The 25138-nt window shown below is 49.2% G+C and overlaps 1 protein-coding gene across 1 annotated transcript in view; it reads right to left on the bottom strand.

Moving 5' to 3' along the window:
* Nucleotides 1-22579, bottom strand: part of grm4 (glutamate receptor, metabotropic 4) — a gene marked incomplete at both ends in the record, with an annotated part of 70107 nt that extends 47528 nt beyond the window's left edge. Inside the window, one exon of the mRNA XM_080545607.1 lies at nucleotides 22468-22579. Coding sequence (XP_080401733.1) covers nucleotides 22468-22579 — 112 coding nt within the window. The remainder of the gene's footprint in view (nucleotides 1-22467) is intronic.
* Between the last annotated feature and the right edge of the window lie 2559 nt (nucleotides 22580-25138).

Below are 25138 nucleotides of genomic sequence, written 5' to 3'. Positions count from 1 at the left end.
TATTATTATTATTATTACTGAGTAATGTATCAGACACAGCAGCCTCCCCTGGTATACAAACCTCATAACATAACTGTAATCTCTCTTGGCCCTGAGACTCGCCTGCAGGTAACGATATAAATAGTTTCGTGATGACGGTGGAGTATCCCTCCCACGTCTTGGGACGTCTTGGGACGTGCTGACGTGCTGACGTAATCAAAGATGGCGCCGACCATGGCTGCTATGTTGCTACAGTTCGTTGTGTTCTGTCTGTTTTGTGTCTCTGTGTCCTGCCTAACGTCGTACACAAGCGACGTTCTACAGCACATGAGGGGTTTAACCCCACCGGACATCTTCCCCAAACTACTCACCCGTTCCACGGACATTTTGGATGTGCTTGTGAGGGGGACCGCGTTTTTCGCCAGAGCCGTGAGTTGGATCAGAAGGCAGCGAGGTCGGAGAGCTGGCTGTTTGGTTCGACTTCGGCGGAGAGGAACGCGACCACCACTCCCGGGCATATTCCTGAGCAACGTGAACTCCCTCTACAATAAAATGGATGAACTCCGGTGTCTCGTTGCAGGGAACAGCGACTTCCACTCCTCGGCTGTCTTCGCGTTCACGGAGACGCACCTATCTCCATCTGTCCCCGATGAGGCGGTGGAGCTAGAGGGATTCTCCGCGTTTCGGGCGGACAGAGACTTCGAGGCGGTGAGCAAGTCTAGGGGTGGGGGGTTAATGTTCTTTGTTAACGTGCGCTGGAGTTCCGAGGTGACAGTGCTCCACAAACACTGTTCCACGGCTATAGAATCGCTATTCATCCTCTGCCGTCCTTTTTATTCACCCCGTGAGTTCAGCTCATTCATTCTCGCGTGTGTCTACATTCCACCTGATGCGGACGTCACCGCAGCATTAGACACACTGGCAGAGCAATTGATGAGTGTGGAACGTAATTACCCGGACAGTTTTGTTGTTGTTTTGGGGGATTTTAACCAGGCTAATCTTAGCCGGGCGCTCCCCAAATACAGGCAGCAAGTCACGTGTCCCACCAGGGGGGTGAACACTCTGGACCATTGCTACTGTACAGCTCGTCAAGCCTACCATTCTGTCCCCCGTGCTGCACTGGGCTACAGTGACCACATCCTCATACACCTGATCCCTCGCTACAGGCAGAGGTTAAAACTGTCTAAACCTGTTGTACGGCGATTCAGGGTGTGGTCCAGTGAGGCATGTGAGCGACTCTGCGCCTGGTTGGAGAGTGCAGGCTGTGACCAGGACTTGGTGGAGTGGGCGGGGCCAGAGGCTGGTAACAATCTGGATGTATACACAGACACTGTTACATCATTTATCAGCCTTGGCGAGGAGGTGTGTGTCCCCCTCCGCTCCAGGAAGTCCTTCAACAACGACAAGCCCTGGTTTTCATCCCAACTCAGGCGTCTGAGGTCAGAGAAGGAGGTGGCTAGGCGCAGTGGGGACGTGGACCGGGTCAAGCAGGCCAAGTACAGGTTCGCCAAAGCGGTGAAGGAGGCGAAGCATCGCTTTTCGGAGAAGCTGCAGAAACAGCTCTCTGAGGGGGATTCCGCCTCCGTCTGGAAAGGCCTAAAGACCATCACCAACTACAAACCCAGGTCCCCGCTGATGTCCGACAACCTCCCCCTCGCTAACGAGCTGAACGAGTTCTATTGTAGGTTTGAGAAAGAGAGGTTCCCGCCCACCCCCGCCCTCTCCCTCCACACCCCCCGGCTACAACCACCACCCCCGTCCCCCAGGGGGGCCAATGTCCCTCCTGCTACCCCCACCCTCCCCCCTCCCCCCCCCCTCCCTCCCCCCTCCTCACCCGCCCCGCCCACCCCCACCCCCCCTTCCCCACCCCCTCTCTCTGTCACAGTGCGAGAGGTAAACAGACTGTTTAAGAGGCAGAATCCCCGGAAGGCAGCTGGTCCGGATTCCGTCTCTCCCTCTGTCTTGAAGCACTGCGCCGACCAGCTGGCCCCGGTGTTCACCAACATCTTCAACGCCTCGCTGGAGCTGTGTCACGTCCCAGCGTGCTTCAAGGCATCAACCATCATCCCCGTCCCCGAGAGGGCCGGGGTCGCGGGCCTCGGCGACTGCAGACCCGTCGCTCTGGCCTCCGTCGTCGTGGAGGTCCTGGAGCGCCTTGTCCTGGCCTACCTGAAGCTCATCACGGATCCTGTGCTGGACCCCCTGCAGTTCGCGTGCAGAGCCAATAGGTCCACGGAGGACGCCGTGAACATGGCTCTGCACTACGTACTAGAACACCTAGACACTGCAGGCAACTACGCCAGGATCCTGTTCGTGGACTTCAGCTCGGCCTTCAACACGATCCTCCCACACATCCTGGAGCACCAGCTATCCCTGCTGCAGGTGCCGGTCTCCACCTGCAGGTGGATCACGGACTTCCTGACTGACAGGTCTCGGCGGGTGAAGCTGGGGAAGAGCATTTCCAGCTCCAGGACCACCAGCGCGGGCTCCCCGCGGGGCTGCGTCCTGTCTCCGGCACTGTTCTCCCTCTGCACCGGCAGCTGTGTCTCCCGCCACCCCTCGGTCAAGCTCCTGAAGTTTGCGGACGACGCCGCCCTGGTGGGCCTCATCTCCGGGGGGGACGAGTCTGCCTGCGGGGGTGGGATCGAGGGGCTGCAGAGATGGTGCAGCTTGGACAGTCTGGAGCTGGGTGCTCTAGGGACAGTGGAGATGGTGGTGGACTTCCGAAGGGGGGCGGCCCTGCCCCCTCCCATCACGCTGGGAGGTACCCCGGTGGCCTCCGTGGAGTCATGCCGCTTTCTAGGCATGACCATCTCCCGGGACCTAAAGTGGGAGCAGAACACCGAGGTCCTCACAGGGAGGGCCCGGAGGAGGATGTTCTTCCTCCGGCAGCTGAGGAGGCTCGGGCTGCCGAGGTCCATGATGGTCCAGTTCTACACGGCCATCGTGGAGTCCATCCTCACCCGCTCCATCATCACCTGGTTCCCTGCTGCAACGACCGGGGACGGGGCCAAGTTGCAGCGGGTGCGACGTTCAGCAGAGAGGGTGATCGGCTGTCCCTTGCCCTCCCTCAACTCCCTGCACGACACCAGGGCTCTGAGGAGGGCGGGGAAGATCGTGGCTGGCCCCTTCCGCCCCGGCCGCGGCCTCCTCACCCTGCTTCCCTCTGGGGGAGGGTTGCGGCTGCCTGGGGCGCTTGGGGCCCGCCGCGGGCTCGGCTTCTGCCCCTCAGCCGCCGGGCTGTTGAGTGGCTCTGGCTTCCCCCCCCCCCCCCGCCCCCGGGTCTGCCCAGGACTGAACTGGACTCTGTGAAAAAAAACTCTGCACTGCACTTTGCTTTGTGCCGCACTATCCAGTGCACTGTTGTCTGTCCTGTGTTGTTGTTGTGTTGTCCTGTTTTTTGATATGTGAAAAAAGTATAAACGCACTTGCTGTGGTGACGAAGCAAATTCCTATATGTGTAACGCATAGTGGCAATAAACGTTATCTCAATCTCAAAGCCTTCACCATTTGATATTTTCATCTCGCAACGTATGAGAGAATGATATTCCGGGGGGGGATGAAGGCGTGTTGGGAGGCGCTGGCTCAGTCTGACGGCTATATAGCTTTATCTCCGTTTCAACTTTTGTCTGGGAAACTCTGACGAGACTCTCCACAGAGCAGTGCTCACATTGTTCAGCTTCATTCTACAGTAGAACAACGCAGGGGAATCCAGGTCAGGCGAGGACTTGATGGCATGTTTGGGTTTAAATGACTTCAGAGGCGCTGTTGGAGCTGGCTGGCTGACTGCATGGGGAGATAAGCCATATTTGACCTGTTTATGGTCCAGGCTGTGTTCACTCCACTGTGGACTGAAGCTGCTCTGGGGACTTGAGGACTTATCCTCAACTATCAACACACAGGATGGACAGCAGGCAGGAGAGGCCGCCTGCAGGCAGGATGGTGTACTGCAGGGGGGAGGCTACACCATAACCCTGTAGAAGTCACTCACAACTACACCGTAACCCTGTAAACTAGAGTCACACACAACTACACCATAACCCTGTCCACCTACCCATTCACCTACCCATCCAACCTACCCGTGAGAGGAATATAATGGTATCTTCTGTTTTGACGACATCCAAAGCCGTTCTGATTTGACAGCGTGGAAGAGAGACACGCACCTCCCGGCCTGTTCTCTGTTCTCCAGGGTGACGGATGAGACGACAGTAAATCCCACCCTGCCAGCCCCACTTAAAATTCATAACGACGTTATTGAGCCATGGAGGCCAGGGGAACAAGGTAAGCCTGTTGCTACGGCTGTGCTTCCAGCGTTTAGGCCGGGCCCGGACCCGTTCCGGGTCATTATACACCCTGACAGCATAGCCTTGAAATGCCATTGACGCAATTCATTAATTCATTAATTGAGTTTTTTGTTTTAGTTTTTTGTGAATTAATTGGAGTACCTAGATCAGAGCTGAGAGAGCCAGGGTGGAGGTGGGTGATGGATGGAGCCTCTCCCCTGCTGGAGGCCTGCCTGGATGCAGATGAGACCTATTCTCTGCCAGCTGGGAGCACAAGCCATTAATAAAAGCCTGCAAATGATGATGGCTTCTGTATTGATCTAGGATGGGTCGTCCCCTCCCTAGGACTGGCCCAGTAAACATATCGCTGGGTGGGTGACCACGCCCCCTCCTCTCCCCTGGGTCACGCAGGGTCGGTCCACCCACCTGGGTGTGTTGAGGTGCGGTTGGTCACGTGGACTAAAGCCTGCTGGTGCTCTGTTCATTGGTTGCATGGACGGCATGAAGAGTGTAGTTCGGTGGAGGTTGTCCTCTGATCATTCCTCCCAGTGGCGGACTCAGGCTGTTTGAAGGGCAGGGGCGAAAATAAAAAAAGGGCACCTACTGCACAACATGGGACCCCATCAGTGCACATGGTCAAGTTTAGACCATTGGAAGGGCAGCCAATAGGGCACATCCTCTAATTTTGCCACTCAAAAGGGCACTTTAGTGCGACGTCTTTCAACTGTGGGGGCACATGGTCAAGTTTAGACCATTGAATGGGGCACCAATAGGGCACGTCCTCTCATTTTCGCCACTCAAAAGGGCATTTTTGCCACTCAAAAGGGCACTTAAGAGAGACGTTTTTCAACCGTGGGGGCACCAGGAGGAGCGGTCACCCCCCCTGCCCCCCCCCCCCCCCCCCCCGAGTCCTCCTCACTTTCTAATCAGCCAAATGAAACAGGAACAGAATCCGTTGCAAAGTTGCCCGTCTCAGAAATGATGAAATTCTGTCAACTAAATTCTGTCTTCAACTGAAACTCCCTCTCTCTTTCTCCTTTATTTCCTTCTGTTTCTCTCTCTCACCCACACACTATCTCTCTACTTCGTGTTCACAGTGTGTTCCTTTAAGCAGATTGTCATGTGTAATGGAAATGACACGCCCTGAGTCGAAGTGACATTATGTCAGAATTGGACCCAGTGATTCCTCCCAGACTCAATCACATTGCCCTACGCCTCATTCACAATCCAATTGGAAACACTCTCACAGAGCTTCCATAACTTCACACACACACACACACACACACACACACACACACACACACACACATACACACTCTCTCCCCACAGAGCCATCATAACTTTCTCTACACTCTCTCTCTCTCTCTCTCTCTCTCTGATCTGTGTCTCTCTCTGTCTCTCTGTCTCTCTGTCTCTCTGTCTCTCTCTCTCTCTCTCTCTCTCTCTCTCTCTCTCTCTCTCTCTCTCTCTCTCTCTCTCTCTCTCTCTCTCTCTCTCTCTCTGTCTCAAAGAGCCTCCATAACTTTAAAAGGACTCCCGGCAATAATGTCTTCAATATCACTTAAATAGTTGAACTCTAGCCCAGAAAGTTACCGAACCTCCATTTCTCTCAGCCTTGTCAAAGGAAATAGGGGAATTATGCTCTCAACTTAGGAAACAGCAACAAACAAATGGAAAGCTGTTTGTTTCCCCCTCTCCCACTGGAACAGCTGTGTCTCTACTGACACCGGCGCAAAGCCTCTTACAGCCTGCCTGAGCCTCCCGTTGCCTGTCTTACAGACTGATAGATGGGCAGATAGCATCTGATGCTCCCTGAGCATCTGGCTCAGTCAAAACAGAGATGTGTGGCTGCTTGAGAGGCTAACCAGACCTGGCTGGCCTCCCGGGCGGTAAGCAGGTCCGAGGGGGGCGGGGAGATTCAATCAATCACGTCGTACAATGGAATCTCTCGCTTTGTTAGTTCGCGTTTTGCCTCAAAGACGATATCCACTGTCCTGGCAGACTTAAAAGAACGTCCCAAACCCATAAACAACACACTGCTGCACACTATTTGAGCTTTTCCTCCATATTTACCAAAGCCTTGACTACCGGGGTCAGAAGCGCCAGTGTTTTCCAATAGAGCTCCGGACGTCACGTGGCGGTTCGAATCCCCGGTGGACTTTGAATCCCTTTCCCTTTAAGCCAAACCTGTTGACCCCCCCCCCCCCCTCCCCGCTTGGCTAAACCCCCAGCCACAGCATGGCTTCATCACCACTAATAGGCCCACGGAAATCCTATTTGTGTCACAGTGTGCAACCTATTACCTTATGGAAATCTTATTCATAAAGCTGCATATTAAATGTGGATTTAATTTTTATTTTTTCTATTCCAGTTTCTGCGGTTAAGGTTAGAGTTATTTCATCTGGCTGTGATGGGAGAGAGAGAGAGAGAGAGAGAGAGAGAGAGAGAGAGAGAGAGAGAGAGAGAGAGAGAGAGATTGCTCATCCCTCACTCATGGTTGTGATTATGTTTTCAGGGGGACTCCTGTCTCCCCCCTGTTGCACGGCCACAGCAGCAGCCCCTCCCTCTCCCTCTCTCTGTCTCCCCCCCTCCTCTCTCTCTCTCCACCCCCCCCCCCTCTCTCTCTCTCTACCTCTCTCTCCCCCCCCCCTCGCTCTCTACCTCTCTCTCCCTCTCTCTATTCCACCCACCACTTCCAGATTGACCCTTCAAGGTTCTTGTGCAGAACTGAAATTACATGTGTCCCCTATTACAGGAGATCCCGGGGGTCCAGAACACGTCTGGACTCCTGAGGTGCTGGGGAACGCTGCGGAACAATAGAATTAGTATGAAAATGAGCTAGAAGGGCGGGTTCTATTGTGACATTCTAGGGTTCTACGTATTGTGGGGCGGGGGCCAAGGACTGCTGTCAGGGCCCGCTGGGAGCTGTCTGCTCCGGACAATACCTCTCGTGTCAGGCCAACCTTTCCCGGGAGTGCACCGGGAGTCCTGGTTCTATTCAGAATCGCAATGGGTCCAGGTGCCGAGTCAATCCATTTGTGATGAACAAGGATATCAGAAATCAGATTTTCTACCATTTCTCTTCACTTCAAACAGGCTTCATTTACCTGCAGCTAATAAGAAGGACTAGACTCCATCTACACTCCAGACATGCACTGGCTTCCCTATTATTATTACTTTAAAATATATATATATACTGTATATATTTATATATGTATATATAATATATACTTAATGCATAATATATATGAATACGTAACAACTCTGTGTGTTTGTGTGTGTGTGTGTGTGTGTGTGTGTGTGTGTGTGTGTGTGTGTGTGTGTGTGTGTATATATAGAAATTGTTCAGGCCAAAATGATTAGCCCTCCAGGAATTATGGAACATTTTCCTAAAATTCTTCCCAATGTTTGCAGCATTGATCAAACTTGATATAATCAAACATTCACCAGTGCTATTTAATAGCTTTTGGTACATTTTGGAATATAAAATACGTTTTTAGGCTTGCTTCATATCAAATATAGTGAAAAATGGGGTGGTCACAAATATTAGCCCCCATGTGAATTGTTGCTTTCAAAACACACCTAATCAACCAATCAGCTTTCAAACCACACCTGTACAGGGCTTCCTAACAACACCTGAGCATTCAATCAGCATAAAAGGACTCCAAGAAACAGGGCACTTGAACACATTATTGAGAGGGACTATACTACTACTCATACTCACCATGCCAAAGACAAAGGAAATCAGTCTTGAGGTCAGAAAGAAGATAGTGGAGGCTCATGATGAGGGTGAAGGCTATACTGCCATTTCCAAGCGTTTCACAGTGTCTAGAACTGCTGTATGTTGCATCATTGGTATGTACAAGGAGACAAATTGTGTAAGAAACAAACCTGCTTGAAAGTATGTGAACCCCTTGTGCAATTATAGATCTTTTTAGTTTTTACCATGACATCTTTATTTAATCAGAACCAGTCTTTTTTATCAGACATAACAGGTTTATATTTACAAATTCCATATGTTGGTTTAGAGGGAATCATGTATGTAGTAGAAAAGCTAACCTCAATTTGCATTGGTTAAATCAAGTAGGTAAGTAGAATCCGGTGGTTAAATAATTGGGTACCAAATGAACCAGTTGAAGGAGAGATCTTTAGGAAAGAGTTTGGGTGGGACTGATGAATAGAATAAGAAATCTGGTAAGTTTTGTGTTATCCATACAGGTGAATGCAAAACACACCATGCCGAGAGGAAAGGAGATCTCTGAGGACAGCAGGAAGAGGTTAGTGAGAGCACATCAGTCTGTGGAAGGCTATATAAGATTTGAACCCCATTAGTCCACTGTGAGGCAAATCATTTACAAATGGAGAGCACTCGGACAGCAACCCGGCCTAGAAGTGGACACTCTTCTAAAATATCCCCAAGAGCCACAAGAAGAAAAATAACAAATCAGGTAAGAACCAACCCAAACATAATATTTAGAGATTTGCAGACCTCCTTTGCTGCGTCTCAGGTAACTGTGCATGCTTCAAAAATAAGAAGAACACTGAATCAAAATGGCATTCGAAGGAGGGTTGCTAGGAAGAAGTCTCTGCAGTAAAAGAAATAACCAAACTGCCCATTGTTTCTGACAGTGGAAATGGGTAGTTTGAAACTACAATAAATACAGTATTTGTAGCCTTCTTTGTAGCCTTCTCCTTGATGGAGCTTTCTCTTTCTCTCTCGACGTAGGCGGTCGCATTTCCGCTCCCTCTATACTATACTTGAGAATATATAGTTCAACCCTGGAATTATATTCACCTGACTCATTGAAGCCCTAACAAGTAAATCACCTTTATTTTATTTTTTATCTTTATGGTCTTTAAATCACCTTGGTCTGGGCCTTAGTAAACATCTTCTCAAAAGGTAACAAAGAATAACCCCAAAGGTTTCCCAAACTTTTGCACAGAGCCTTTTTCCTTTTGTATCCTTTAAAAAAAAAAAAAAAAAACCTTGCTTTAAAACTTGCTTTCAATGACTTGGAGATTGATTGTAACAGACATGGGGTGCCCACATTTTTCCACCCCACCCCCAATAGGCTTTCCTGCTCTAACAAGGTAGTGTGGCCCTTCACCAGGCCAATGGCTCAGGGGGGTTGGGTCAGGAGGACTGGGTCAGGAGGGTTGGGTCAGGAGGGTTGGGTCAGGAGGGCTGGGTCAGGAGGGTTGGGTCAGGAGGGCTGGGTCAGGAGGGTTGGGTCAGGAGGGTTGGGTCAGGAGGGTTGGGTCAGGAGGGCTGGGTCAGGAGGGTTGGGTCAGGAGGGTTGGGTCAGGAGGGCTGGGTCAGGAGGGTTGGGTCAGGAGGACTGGGTCAGGGGGGTTGGGTCAGGGGGGTTGGGTCAGGAGGGTTGGGTCAGGAGGACTGGGTCAGGAGGGTTGGGTCAGGAGGGTTGGGTCAGGAGGGTTGGGTCAGGAGGGTTGGGTCAGGAGGGCTGGGTCAGGAGGGTTGGGTCAGGAGGGTTGGGTCAGGAGGGTTGGGTCAGGAGGGTTGGGTCAGGAGGGTTGGGTCAGGAGGGTTGGGTCAGGAGGGCTGGGTCAGGAGGGTTGGGTCAGGAGGGTTGGGTCAGGAGGGCTGGGTCAGGAGGGTTGGGTCAGGAGGGTTGGGTCAGGAGGACTGGGTCAGGAGGGTTGGGTCAGGAGGACTGGGTCAGGAGGTAACAGCTCTACTTTGGAAGGCCCAGAGTTATGGAGTTCTTAAACTTGTGGCAATGGAATTCTGATATATACTTATACAGTGTATATGATACGGTACATGTGGGAAAACTAGGGTTAGGGTTAGGTGCTAGGGTGACTTGGTACATGCTGGCATATCTAACCCTAACCCTAACCCTAACCCTAGCACCCTAGCACCTAACCCTAACCCTAGTTTTCCCACATGTACCGTAACATATACTTATACTTATCCACTCACCGGCCACTTTAATAGGCACACGTTGCTAGTACTGGGTTGGACTCCCTCTTTTGCCTTCAGAACTGCCTTAATTATTCCTGGCATAGATTCAAAGGTGCTGGAAACATTCCTCAGAGATTTTGGTCCATATTGACATTATAATATCATGCAGTTGCTGAAGATTTGTGCATAGATTAGTTTTTCAAGGTCTTGCTTGGACATGAAACCTCTCATTCTTATTCATTTTCGCTATAAAGCCTACCATGCATTTGTTTCAAGTAGACTTGATAATTGTAATGGTCTACCTCAGGCCTATATAAAGGAGCTGTTCGTAAATTGCAGCTCATCCAAAATGCTGCTGCTAGAGTCCTAACAAAAACAACAAAGTTTGAACACATTACACGAACCCTGAGATCCCTGCACTGGCTACCAGTCTCTCAGAGAATTTAATTCAAAATCCTCCTAATTACATACAAATCACAAAATGGTCTTGGACCAAAATACCTATTAGATCTCCCACCCTATATTCCCGCAAGGCCCCTAAGGTCAGCTGAGACTAATCAGCTAATCATTCCAAGAGTGAAAACAAAACACGGTGCAGCAGCTTTCAGTCACGGTGCCGCATACTCCTGGAACAAACTCCCTGAACAAATCAAACAGGCCCAAACCCTACAAATATTTAAATCTAAGCTAAAAACCTTCATGTTTTGCAGCAGTTATGTCATTTTAATTTGGTCAGACACAAAGTTGCCAATGGAGACATAGGGCCCTATTATGCACTTCATAAGTCTTAAGCAATAAGACGAGGCGGTAGATCTAAACTTAAGACGTGGAGGCGTGGTCAAGGCCACTTTGCTATTATGCGTGCGGTAGTGGGCGCCTAAGACCCGGCGCTAAGCTCAGAAATTAGTCATGGGTGTGTTTTGGGCGTCTTCTCAATCAACCCAATCAGCGTGCCAGGTGTCATTCCCTTTAAGAACCGGCTGCGTTAAGTCATAAGCGCTATGCTATTATGCAGTTCATAGGCGCTAGACTTCATGCACGTTTTGCGCTCGTGTTTCAAAACGTGCATGAAGTCTAGCGCCTAAGAACTTTTCAAACCACTTCTTAGCGCTAGGCGCAAAGTCAGATCGCATAATAGCAGGGGCGCCTAGCGCACTTCATTAACATATGAACACTCCCACAATGAGTAATATATGCACGGGAGTCTTACGTCTTATGTGTGGGCGCCTAGCGACACCTGCATAATAGCAGTAGCGCGTATGAAGCGCATAATAAGGGTGGCGGTAGGTCTTAACCTGGCGGTGCGTCTTAATTAAGACTTAAGACGGCAAGTTAAGAAGTGCATAATAGGGCCCATAGTAGCTCCTGTCCTGTAGGTAGGATCTAAACCAGTGTAGGGCAGTCCCCGAAAGTCCTACCCAGGTTTTTAGTCTATCTATTAGAATGTTGTGGTCTACAGTGTCAAAGGCAGTGCTAAGATCTATTAATACCAAAATTTAGATTTTTCCGGAGTCAGTGTTTACACAAATGTGACACAGCCCAATGAAAAGGGCTACCTGTAGGCGAAATCATTTTTCTGTTTTTTACATGTGCTTAAACTACAGAATGGAAGCTTTCAAATGATGCATCATACATTGAAATCGGAAACAAATTGAAGACGACATGAGTATTTGAAAGTTGCTACACCGGAAATCACTAAGCACAGAAAATCCCCATCAAAGATAATGAATCCCCATCAAACAACAAGAAACGAAGTCATTGTGTTATAGATTACACTTATTTAATGAACGTAAAACTGTTCGGAAAAATAACGAGTGGGTACTTCACATCTTCGAGTTGAATGTTAGCTAAAAAAACGAAAATCTGAAAAAAAAACAAAAAAACTTTAAAGACGAATTTGACGTCTTTCTCATTTCCGAGAGGTGTCCATTTACATCAGATTGCGTCACAAATGTCATTAAGGATCTTAATAAGGGCCGTTTCAGTGCTATGTAGGGGGCGAAAGCCTGATTGAAAGTAATCGAAGAGATCATTTCGGGTCAAATCATTGCTAAGTTGTTCGTGCGCAACAATTTCAATGATTTTTCCTGTACAGGAAAGGTTTGATATGGGGTCTGTAGTTGTTTAGTACAAATGGGTCTAAGCCGTTCTTTTTTAGTAAAGGCTTGATAACTGCAGTTTTCAGGGCATCAGGAAGATTCCTGATGAAAGGGAAGAGTTGATTGTATTAGTTCGCCTGCCATGCAGCTAAATATGTTTTTTAAAAAGCTTGTTGGCAGGAGGGCACAATGTGGATGGTTTAAGACGTGACATGATTTTATCTAGGGTCTTGTAATCAATGGTGCTAAATTGTGACATGGTTTTTATGTCCGCCCTATTTGGGGGTGTTAGTGGAGACACGTTTTGCATGCCTGACACAGAAGAGCTAATGCCTTGTCTAATGGTTTCTATTTTATTGTTAAAAAAGGATGCAAGCTCGTTGCATTTACTAGTCGAGTAAAATTCCTGAGCAATGGGTGTTGGGGGATTTGCTAGTCTGTCAACAGTTTTGTAAAGGATGTGGGCATTATTGATATATTGGTTCACATGTTGTTGTGTCCTGTTTATACCGCCAGTGGGCGCTAGTATGCAAGTGATGTATGCAGTGACGGAAGTGATGTATGCACTTCCGGAGGTGAAGAACGGGAGTTGAATAAATGGCGAATTGAACAGCAGCAGCGTGTCTCCCGGTCTCATTCTTTTACGAACTACTTTCTTACTACAGAATACCACATTTTTGGCGACGAGGATGGCTATTTCCGTACCCTTACCTACACCGTTCATGCCTGTGCCAGGCGAACCTGCTATTTCTTTTCCTACTTGGTTGAGAATGTTTGAAAATTACATGCTAGTAATGGATGCTACCGGAGAACAATGGCCGGAGGAAAGAAAGCACGCGATTCTTCTACATGCACTTGGGACCGAAGGACAAAGACGGTTCTACACTCTAAAGGATACGGGTGTTACCTACACTTCTGCCGTGGATGGACTGAAAAAGTACTTTGTTCCTAAGGTGAATGTGATTGCTGAACGTCACAAATTTCGACAGAGAGCTCAGGGTCCTGACGAGACGGTTAATCAGTTCCTTGCTTCATTACGCGAGCTAGCTGCAGCTTGTGAATTTGGCGCCATGGAGGAACAAATGATTCGTGATCAACTGATTGAGCGTGTTGCTAATACACGCATACGAGACAGACTTTTGCTTGAATCGGACTTGTCTCTGGACAAAGCTACTTCAATGGCCTTACAAATCGAGGCTGGACTACGGAACTCCAACGTTCTCTCTGGAGCTACAGCTTCGGTGAGAGCCATCGAGAAACAGCCGACGAGGAGGAGGTTCGACAAGGGCAAGAAGAAAGATCCGACGACGACTGCACATGCCACGGTCTACAGCCAGCCAGCTACAACTGGGAATCAGCGCGCCTGCTTCCGATGCGGATCCACAGGACACTTAGCTAACAAGCCTACATGCCCAGCGGTTAAGGTGACTTGCAATACATGCGGAAAAGTTGGACATTTTTCCAAGGTGTGTAGATCGGCTCAAAAAGAGGTGCGTGAGGTAGTGGTGAATGACGTTACTGTGCTTTACATGCAGGGGGCCGTCGTGAATGATCAAATTATGTGTACTGTACGAGTTGATGCAAATTATCATTCCCATGATGTTGAGCTGATAGTGGATACAGGCTCATCTGTTTCTATTATTCCAGAGAGTACTTACCAGACACTGTTCCATACATGTGTACTTGCTGAGCCTACAGTGAATCTGCTTACTTACTCCAGAGAGAAAATTCCTGTTAAAGGTTGCATGCATGCTACAGTTGTTCATAATGGACATTCAGTTACAGGTTCATTGATAGTGGTTGAATCAGGAAATGCATTGCTGGGACTAGATTTATTTGTAGCATTGCAGATGTGCATTGAGGGTAACAAAATTATTACTGTTAGCCCTGCTAGCTCTCCTACTGTGCTCCGAGCACCTACTGTACAGAGTACCACTCCACAGACCGAACCAGAGGTTCTAGTACAGGAGTTAGGGTGTGCAAAAGGTTTTATGCACAAAATACAGGTTAAACCAGATGCTATGCCAGTACAGCAGAAACTGAGGAGGCTTCCGTTCTCAGTGAGGCAGGCTGTGACCGATGAGCTCGCAGATCTACAGGAAAAAGGCGTTATAGAACGTATAGACGCATCTGCATGGGTTTCCCCTATAGTTGTGACCCAGAGAAAGGGGGGAGGAAAGCCTCGCCTGTGTGTTGACCTCAGAGAACCTAATAAGGCAATCATCAGTGACTGTCATCCCTTACCGCACATGGATGAACTGTTCGCTGAGCTCCGTGGAGCCACAGTCTTTTCTACTATAGACTTAGCCTCTGCTTATCACCAGTTGCCATTGCATCCAGATAGCCGTGATTTAACTGCGTTTATCACGCATGAGGGTCTCTTTCGTTTCTGCCGAGTGCCATTTGGCCTCGCTTCTGCTCCTTCAGCTTTTCAGAAAATGCTGTCGACTGTACTGACAGGCCTGCCAGGCGTACAGGCCTACCTGGATGATGTGATTTGCTACGGCATCACACAGCAGGATCACGATGTCAGCCTACGGAGAGTGCTACATGCTCTAAATGAAGTGGGACTTAAACTGAACATGCACAAGTGTAAGTTCAACCAGAAAGCTCTGCGCTTCCTGGGCCACACTGTGTCCAAAGATGGTCTTCATCCTGACCAAGACGGGGTCAGTGCTGTGGCGAACGCGCCTGCCCCGCACGACACATCCTCCCTGCGGTCCTTCCTAGGACTTGCATCGTGGTATAGTAAATTCATACCTGACTTCTCTACTGTGGTGGAACCGCTACGTGCTACACTCAGGGAATCTACTGACACTAAGTTTGAATGGACAGCGGATGCAGAGTCCAGTTTTACTGAGGTTAAGAGACTGATTACTGAGAGTCCTACCTTAGCATTATATGATCCTGAGTTACCTACTTATGACAAAACAGCCAAAACTGCGCCTGCACCACTTACCCCAGTGGAACTGCCAGGTGGACCATGGGAGAAGGTGGCCATTGACATTGTTGGTCCCTTTGACTGTGCGACATGGGACTGCCGTTATGCTATTACACTCACAGACTATTACAGTAAGTGGCCAGAGGTGGCGTTTGTCTCTACTGTAACTACAGAGGCGGTTATTAGCTTCTTGACTACAGTGTTTAGTCGTGAAGGTAACCCTTCCTTCCTGGTCTCTGACAACGGATGTCAGTTTACCTCCCATGCTTTTGCAAGCTTTCTGGGAGAGAGAGAGATAAAGCACCTGCGTTCCAGTGTTTATTATCCAAGAGCCAACGGGGCTATTGAGAGATTTAATCGAGTTCTCAAAGAGTGTATTCAGACGGCTGAGAGAATGCACAAGCCATGGAAACATGCAGTAACAGAGTTCTTACTGAACTATCGCGCTACGCCGCATGCTACTACAGGAGCTACTCCCTTTGAGTTGCTGAGGAACAGAAAGATGCGTACAAAACTAAATGTCCTCCCTGTCTCACACCAAATTAAGTCACATGAGAAAGTGCAGGAGACAGTGAGACGCAAGCAACAGAAGAGTAAGGAGTATACAGACAGAATGAGGGGAGCGAAAGTGCCCATGTTCCAAGTGAATGACACCGTACGTGTCCGCAGACCGGAGCATGTAAAAAAGGGATCATCAAGATTCACAGAACCGCTGACAGTAGTTAGTAAAGCAGGACAGAATACATACCTGCTCAGTGATGGTCGAAAATGGAATGCATCCAAGCTTACACGCTTCCCCAAGGATGCTCTGTCTGGCACCAGTGGTGAAAAGGAGATTGAGCTAGAGGAGTTCACGGTGCCCGAGACAGAGAATGTGTTTAATGAACCAGGTCCAAGAAGGAACCTGAGAGTCCGAAACCCACCTAGGTGGCTGGTAGACTTTGTGCCGTAGAGAACGTACTAAAAGGGTAGGATAGAACACGGTTCTAACTTAGTACAAAAAGGTCCTACAATGCAATGACAAAAGTGAATGTTCATTTCATGTTTCACTGTCATAAACTGTTTATTGTTGTTATTCATTCTGCTGATTCATTCATTTTCATTTCCTTAGTTTTCATTTTATTTCAATTGTACTGACTGTAATTCCTTTAAGAAAGGGGGAAATGTTGTGTCCTGTTTATACCGCCAGTGGGCGCTAGTATGCAAGTGATGTATGCAGTGACGGAAGTGATGTATGCACTTCCGGAGGTGAAGAACGGGAGTTGAATAAATGGCGAATTGAACAGCAGCAGCGTGTCTCCCGGTCTCATTCTTTTACGAACTACTTTCTTACTACAGAATACCACACATGTCAACTCTCTTTGAAAGATCCACACAACTTTGACAGATAGTAGACATAGTAAAGGCATAGTTTTTTTTAAATAGTAAAAGCTAGAGAATTAAGGGGGGGGAAAAGCAAGAAAGCAGTGCAAGGAGGGGAGCGAGGAAGAAAGCACGTCTACTCTACACCAACACCCATGCCACGTTCAAAGTCACTTAAATCACCTTTCTTTCCCATTTTGATGCTTGGTTTGAACTTCAGCAGATCATCTTGACCATGTCTACATGATTGGCTGATTAGATATTTGCGTTAACGTGCAGTTGAAAAGGTGTACCTAATAAAGTGGCCGGTGAGTGTATATCTGAAATATAAATGATGCTTGGATTTAGATATCAAACGATTTTCTGAAACTATGTGTGAGATGTTTTGGGGGACAGACACAAATATTGAATATGGCAATCGCAAGCTCTTGGTTAGCGATTTACAAAGCGGTTTAAAAGTGCTCTCCACATGCGGGGCGATGCGGCTGACAGAACGGCTTTCTATTTTCTCCAGACTAGTAATCCAGATTAGCTGCTCGGTCATTCTGCATAATCCTTTAAATGAATTCCATGTCCACTACCATCCTTTCCTTAATGAGTTATTACTGCAATTGAAAAGATTTGGTCACCACCCATCACCCCCCCCCCCCACACACACACACACACACACACACACACACACACGCACAAACTACACACACACACAAGCATAAGCACAGAGACACGCATACATAGATTGTTGAGAGTGATCAAGTGTAAATATTCCAGACACGCGTGCTAGTAACGTGGCTAACATAACAAGTAGATAATACAGTATAGCTGAGAAATCTTTATAAATATCATTTGTTATAAATAAATAAAAAATAAATAAAATAATCCGTTTCTGAGACGATGGGGAAAGTGAAATGATGAAGAATATTGAATGATATTATGCCGCACATTCGGAGCCTGAATTCTACAATCGTCTCATAGATTTCCTTTCCTCGAATATGCTTCCTTTTCTGGCCCTTGAATATCTTCCGCTCCAGATTGATTGCCTCTCCTGTTGGTAAATAGCCACTAATCGAATCGTGCCTCCGTTCCTGTGCACGCTGGGAAGGCCCTGGTGACCAGGCCTGATCACTCTCTGGTGCCGAGGACCCAAATCAGCCAGATCTCTCTCTTGACAGCCACAGCCTGTGATCATCTCTCTATTTCCCCGGTAATTATATTCTCATATTAGCTTAGCAGCCACTAACCTTATCTGTAGAGATTCACATCGCTTTTGTGGCCAATTTGTGCAGGGTCCCCCTGAGTGCTTCTTCAGGAGACATTAAACATCCAGCGGACCGCAACACAGCCCTGCCATCACCACGGCAACACACCCTGCCATCACCACGGCAACACACCCTGCCATCACCACGGCAACACACCCTGCCATCACCACAGGTGTGTCTGTGTATGTGTGTGTGTGTGTGTGTGTGTGTGTGAGTGTATGTGTGTGTGTTCAGAGCTGCCAACACACACATATCAACCAGTTCACACTCTCACATGCCACATCTCAAATTTCTCACGCCGAGAAGAAATAACAATTGTTTTGCAGGACTTTTATTTTTGAAATTCCTTGAAAGAAAGCTTCCGGACACGAGTTTCGTGGCATCTTTCTGTAAGCGCGTTAACTTGAGTCTGCAATCGATGCGGGAGGCGAGCGCTGATGGAAGAATCTGTGTTCACGCGAGCTGCATGTAAAAACGTAGCAAGTAGGCTATGTGCATGCAACATCGTATCTGGTAGCCTACTGGTGCTTTCAAACTGCAAGTTGTTTCATCCGGTAACATAAGTTACTGGTTTACTTTTCTCTGTTCTCTTTTTCGGGGTGATGGAGGAGAGTGTGAAAACGGATTGTATCCTTTATCTCAGAGACACTATGGCATACAGTTTCTTAAATAGGCCTACTCACTTAATTTGGGTGAGATGATAGGCCTATGTTGCAACTTTACAGTTTTGGTAACTGTTTTTTGTTTCTCTACTGTAACATGACCAGGTACATTATTATTATTAATAATAATAATAATAGTAATACTTATTATTATTAATTACAATACAAATACAACAATTGGGGGTCTCTCAAACATTTTTTTACAAGATCAACCACCTGGGCCTCATTCTGACCCAGGAAAAACCCTGGTATGTACTGTATAACATGATAGCCATCTATGAGCAATGCACTGTATATAAGATGATGACCAAGGGTCTTTCTCCTGCTGACCAAGGGGCTGAGTCCTGTTGATGGGGCCCAATTTTATTTTAGACTCTGTAGGCTACTGTATTTGTTTATTAAGATTTCATAAATATGATATATTGTCTGAATTTGTCTTGTTTTATCAAATGTTCTAAGTATTATTATTATTGGTTTATTATGAACATAATGTAAAGTTGCAGGAAACTAGCACAAATAATTGGGTGGGAGAGAGGGGCCGCCGCTGCCAAAACGTGCCCAGTTTTGGGTTGCTACACCGCCAAAACATCTCACTCCAAACTTTTGGTGAAACTTGGCAGCCCTGGTGTTCATGTTTCCATCCATGCAGTCCCAGCAGCCTCTAGGCTCCTCCTGTCTGTGTGTTGCGTCCTGCAGCTCCCAGGCTTGTTGTAGTCACTGTAGCTCCACTTACAACGGGGGGGGGGGGGAGGGGGAAACAACAGTGCCTATCCTAGCAAGCTAATTGGCTCTTATCTCTCCACATCATTGGGGCTCGCCTCCGGCCAATCAGGAAGTCATAGAGGGGAGCTAGTCTGAGGAAGGAGCAGCGGAGGACTGATCCCCCTGTCATCTGTCTGGCCCGGTTAGGGTTAGGGTTAGGGTTAGGGTTAGGGTTAGGACTGATCATTAACCTGTCATCTGTCTGGCCCGGTTAGGCAGTGATAGCTTATTGCAGTGATAGCCCTAACACTAACCCTGACCCTACCCTACCCTACACTAATCCCTCCTCTGGGTTCTGTTGCTTGGTGACCTCAGCGTGAGTTCAGTGTTCTGGCCAAGTTCACTTTCTGAAACTATCCAGTTTCTGTCATCTCACATTGTGTGTGATGTATGGGACACAGACACACACACACGCACACACACACACGCACACACACACACCTACACACGCACACACACACACACACACACACACATATATACACACATACACACACACACACAGCAGCTGCATTAGGAGAGTTTCTCATGTTGATGGCGACAGCCTCTGCGTTGGCAGGGCATCTCGTTAGGGCCTGTATTGACATTGTGTTTCATTAAGTTGATTAACGACGTCTCTTAAGGCCCCACTGTAATCAACATCAGCACTCACAGAGGAGTCTGCATGCCGGTTAGCCTGTTACCCTGTTACCCTGTTACCCTGCCACCCTGTTACCCTGTTAGCCTGTTACCCTACCACCCTGTTACCCTACCACCCTGCCACTCTATTAGCCTGTTACCCTGTTACCCTGTTACCCTGTTACCCTGTTAGCCTGTTAGCCTACCCCCCTGTTATCCAGGGGGAGAGTAGTAGCAGGCCGGGAGGGATCGACGCCCAGCTCCACTGTTTACTGGGAGCACACATCAACACACACACACACACACACACACACACACACACACACTCCCACATAAACACACACAGACACACACACACACACTCCCACATCGACACACACACACACACTCCCACATCAACATAAACACACACACACACACACACACTCACACATAAGCACACACATCCGAAATATTCATATTTACTCTCCAAGCTGCGCCACCAGAATGGCAATCAAACCTGTTTATGGCCGTTCCCCCGATCGCCCAGGCCATCCCACCACCCAAACACCTCCGCCTCCCCCGGGTCCAAGTGGTTCTGGTGCCGATCCAAACAGGTGGTGGCTGCTGCAAGCTGAGCTGACTCAGAACTTTTAGCTTGGTTTTGCTCCAGCTCCTTAATGGCATATGCTGCCCACACCCACAGTGGTGCTTCTAGAAGCTGTGTAGAAATGTACATTTGTTGAAGGAGGAGAGAGGAAGAGGAAGAGGAAGGCAGTCCTGAGGAAGATGAATCTGTGTGAGTTAGCGATCATCTTTGTTTCATTAGCCGTACAATCAATCTAAACAGGGCGAGAGACAGAGAGGGAGGGGAGACAGAGAGAGAGAGAGGAGAGACAGAGAGAGAGGAGAGACAGAGAGGAGAGAGGAGAGACAGAGAGAAAGAGGAGAGACAGAGGAAAGGAGAGAGAGAGAGAGGAGAGGGACTTGGGAGAGAGAGCTGGTGGATAACAGGCCATCTTTTATCTTTTGATAGTGCGTGCGTGCGTGCGTGCGTGTGTGTGCGTGTGTGTGTGTGTGTGTGTGCTTGTGTGCATGTGTGTGTCCTAAGGCAGACCTGGACTACTGTTGAGGTTTGGCTGACAGGGACAGATGGCCATAGGATCAACCGATCAGTCAGCTGATCAATAGTCTGGACACACTCCTCTAGCTGTACAGCGTGTGGTGAAAGAGAGCACACGCACCAGGAAACAGATGTTTGACATTCTAGTGTTATCGTCACAAACCCGTGTAGGAAGTAGAACATCTGTTACCATGTATATCATTGTGACCCTCCTACAGTAAACAGTCCTCAGACAGCTGAATATGGCTTAATAATAATAATAACTAGGCCCCGCGGTGGTGTAGCGGTCTAAGCACTGGCCGCTAGTGCAAGCTGCCCACCGGGGACTGGGATCGAATCCCAGCTCGCCAGATCCGGATATGGCTGGGGCACACACGGGGAGCGGCATATTGGGCCGCTCCCGAGGGCGGGTATAGGAGTATTTTCGGACAAGGATCCGTCGCGCAACAGCGCCCCCGGGGTGCCGGAATAACAGGTGCTGGGCTCGAGGAGCCAGTCAGCTAGTCTGCCTGGCGGCCTCCTCTGGGACTGCCGGCCACGGGGTCGTGCGGCGGATCCTTCGCAATAGGCAGGGGATAATTGGATGCTAGGTTGGGTTCAATTGGCTACCAAATTGGGTGAAAAAGGGATAAAATCTGAAAAAACAATAATAACTTGAATTTATATAGTGCCTTTCACAGACCCAGGGTCGCTTTACAAGGGAAGGGGACAAACAGAACAGAGCCAGAGAGACAAACACACAAAACAAGAAACAGTGAAACAGCTACTACAGGTTGAATGCAACGGTGAAAAGATGGGTTTTAAGGGCGGCTTTGAATATGTCCAGGGGTTGGAGAGTCGCGGATATCCTTGGGTAGAGAGTTCCAGAGGGCGGGGGCTGCCACACTGAAGGCTCTGTACCCAAAGGTCCGTAGTTTGTCGCTGGGTTGGATGAGGAGGCCCGTGTTAAAGGACCTCAGAGTTCTGGATGGGGTGTAGTGGTGGAGGAGACTGCAACTGTTGTGAGTCATCTGAGCTGTAGATTGGTTCTAATATCTGTGTGTTACTCTGGGTAGGGCGGTGTACACGACCTTAATCAAATCAAATCAAATCGAATCGAGTTTCATTTCTCACAAGATGCGACTCAATGCGCTTTACATACTGACAGAGCCGCAAGCAGGCAAAAGTAAAAAACCTGTACACTGTGTAGCCAGGGAAATTCCCTTGCAGCCCTCTACTCATAGAGCGACTACTACACAGTTTGCCTACCAGCACCCAGCGGTGGACCCCCACCCCCCCTCCCCCCCGGGGAGCCCCCACCGCCCCACACACCCAGCCCCACACCCGCCCCACCACCAGCACACCCAGCCCAGCCAAGCAAGCACAGACCATCTAAAGGCCTAACCCTAACCCTAACCCTAAGACTCCTGTTGCTTTAATTACGTAAACCACGCCTGGGGAGGCTGGTGGAAGAAGTAGAAACGTCAGAGAGACTCACCCTCCTCGCGAGACTTCTGGATGAAGGCGTCGACGCCGCTCTCCCCGTAGTTCCCCTCGGAGGCGACGGTGGAGACGTAGTTCCACCGCATGGCCTTGACGATGTCCACCATGGCCTGGGCCTGGTACGTGTCCGGGGGGACCACCCGCGAGAAGAAGTCATAGCGGGTGTTGTCGCTGAGCTCCGGAGCCGTGGACGCGTAGCTCACCTGGGGTATCTGTAGGGGGAGGAGGAGGGGGGGGGGTGAGGGGAACGGACAGGAGAGGGGTGAGAAGAGATAAAGAGAGTAAACTGGGTGAGAGTGAAAGTGATGGACCCCTGCAGACTGCCTGCCATTCCAGACAACAACACAGCCCCCCCCCCCAGCTGAGTTGGCTCATACACGGCACCTCTGGGGAGCCACTCTAGACCACAGGGGGGCGAGGTGGGGGGTTGGGGGGGAGGAGATGATGAGTACGTCAAACCCGGTAGGGAGCAGGAGAAACCCACATGCCAGCTCTGGTCCTGGTTAGTCACACGGTCCGCTGTGTGTGTGTGTGTGTGTGTGCGTGTGTGTGCGCGTGTGTGTGCGTGTTTGTTTACACTGACACGCCATGAATCTTATCAGCGTGAAGCCGCCAGGTCAAGTGAGCTGAAGACAATAACATTCCCCATCCTCCCGTTACTGGTGGTGGAGTAAACCACCAGTGAGTTTGATGATAATGATGTACGGTCATGTCGGAGGAGGAGGTCGAGGAGAGGAGGAGCAGGAGGTGGAGGCGGAGGCGGAGGGAGGACGAGGGAGAGCTCAGTGAATCCGATACTGGAGAATAACCAGTGATTTCCCTCTGGATGTCCCTCTGCCACAGCAAGCGTTTCATTATCAAGCAGGAGGCTCCAGGGCTCACAGGAACAGCCCGGCACATGACACCTCTGATCTGGAGGCTGCCACCTCCTCCCCCCCTCGCTTCTTCTTTCCCTCCTTCCCTTTCTCCCTCCCTCTTTCCCTCATTCCCTCAAAAAAAAAAAAAACATCTAGGACATTCATTTTAGAAAAATATTTTTCCAAAACAGCTTTCCTAAATAAAATGAAATATTGATTTTAAGGGACCTCATTCCCTGATCGCTGCTGATTAAATATCATCATTACTTGGTAAATGGTAAATGGACTGCACTTATATAGCGCCTTTTTTGCTGCTCCAAAGCGCTTTACAACGGCCTCTCATTCACCCATTCACACATACATTCACATACCAATGGCGGCAAGCCGCCATGCAAGGCACTGGCCCGCTCACTGGGAGCAATTTTGGGGTTCAGTGTCTTGCCCAAGGACACTTCGACATGTGGCCAGCCGGGTCTCTAACCGCTGATCTGCCAACCTTGTGATCATTAGACAGCGACTCTACCTCCTGCGCCACAGCCGTAACCATTACTTAACCATTACTTAACCATTATTTAATGTGGTTGACAGTCTGGGCATCTTATATACTTCTTGTCCTTCAGTTAATAAAGAACACCGGAGAAACAAATGGAAATGTTCCTAAAGGTCAGTTTGTAAATTCCCTTCCTCCCAGAAGATATGTTTGGGGTTTTACATCGTGTATGCATCGATGCAGAAGACACCACCGTGGTGGGCTGCATCTCGGGGGGGGACGAAGCGGCGTACAGGTATGAGGTGGAGCAGCTGGGCAAGCTGTGCAAGGTTAACAACCTGCTGCTGAACCAGTCAAAGACCCAGGAAATCATCGTGGACTTCAGGAGGAAAAAATCTGAGGTCCAACCCCTGCTCGTCGATGGAGGGAGCGTGGAGAGAGTCTCAACTCTCCGATTCCTGGGGGTGCACATACAGGATGACCTGTCCTGGAAGACCAACACAGCAGCCATCATCAAGAAGGCACAACAGCGGCTCTACTTCCTGAGAGTCCTCAGGAAATACCACCTCAGACAGGAGCTGCTTGTGACCTTCTACCGCTGCACAGTGGAGAGCATCCTCACCTACTGCATCTGCGTGTGGTTCTCCAGCTGCACAGCCGCAGAGAGGAAAGCGCTACAGAGAGTCGTGAGATCGGCCCAGAAGATCATCGGCGCCCCCCTCCCCTCTCTGGAAGAGCTGTACAACACACGCTGCCTAAGGAAGGCCTCCAAGATCTCCAGAGACCCATCCCACCCTGGGAACGAACACTTTGTTCGGCTGCCCTCAAGCAGGCGGTTCAGGACCATGTCCGCAAGGACAAATAGACTGAAGCTCAGCTTCTACCCTAGGGCCATTCAGGCCCTGAACACAGCAAAGACCTAGGTTCTAGGCCCTGGACAATCTAGACAATTTGATGGCAGCTACTAGATTGTAATCAAGTGCAATACCGGCGCCCCCCTCCCCTCTCTGGAAGAGCTGTACAACACACGCTGCCTCAGGAAGGCCTCCAAGATCTCCAGAGACCCATCCCACCCTGGGTACGAACACTTTGCTCGGCTGCCCTCGAACAGGCAGTTCAGGACCATGTTCGCAAGGACAAACAGACTGAAGCTCAGCTTCTACCCCAGGGCCATTCAGGCCCTGAACACAGCAAAGACCTAGGTTCTGGGCCCTGGACAGTCTGGACGGATTGATGGCAGCTGCTGGATTGAAATCAGGTGTAGTGCTGAGGCACAAATGTGTACATTTCAAGCCTGCAAACTGCGACACTTTAAATGA

This window comes from Nansenia antarctica, assembly GCF_963989245.1.
Source record: "Nansenia antarctica genome assembly, chromosome: 15".
NCBI classification, from domain to species: domain Eukaryota; kingdom Metazoa; phylum Chordata; class Actinopteri; order Argentiniformes; family Microstomatidae; genus Nansenia; species Nansenia antarctica.
This window is presented reverse-complemented; position numbering and strand designations above follow the sequence as displayed.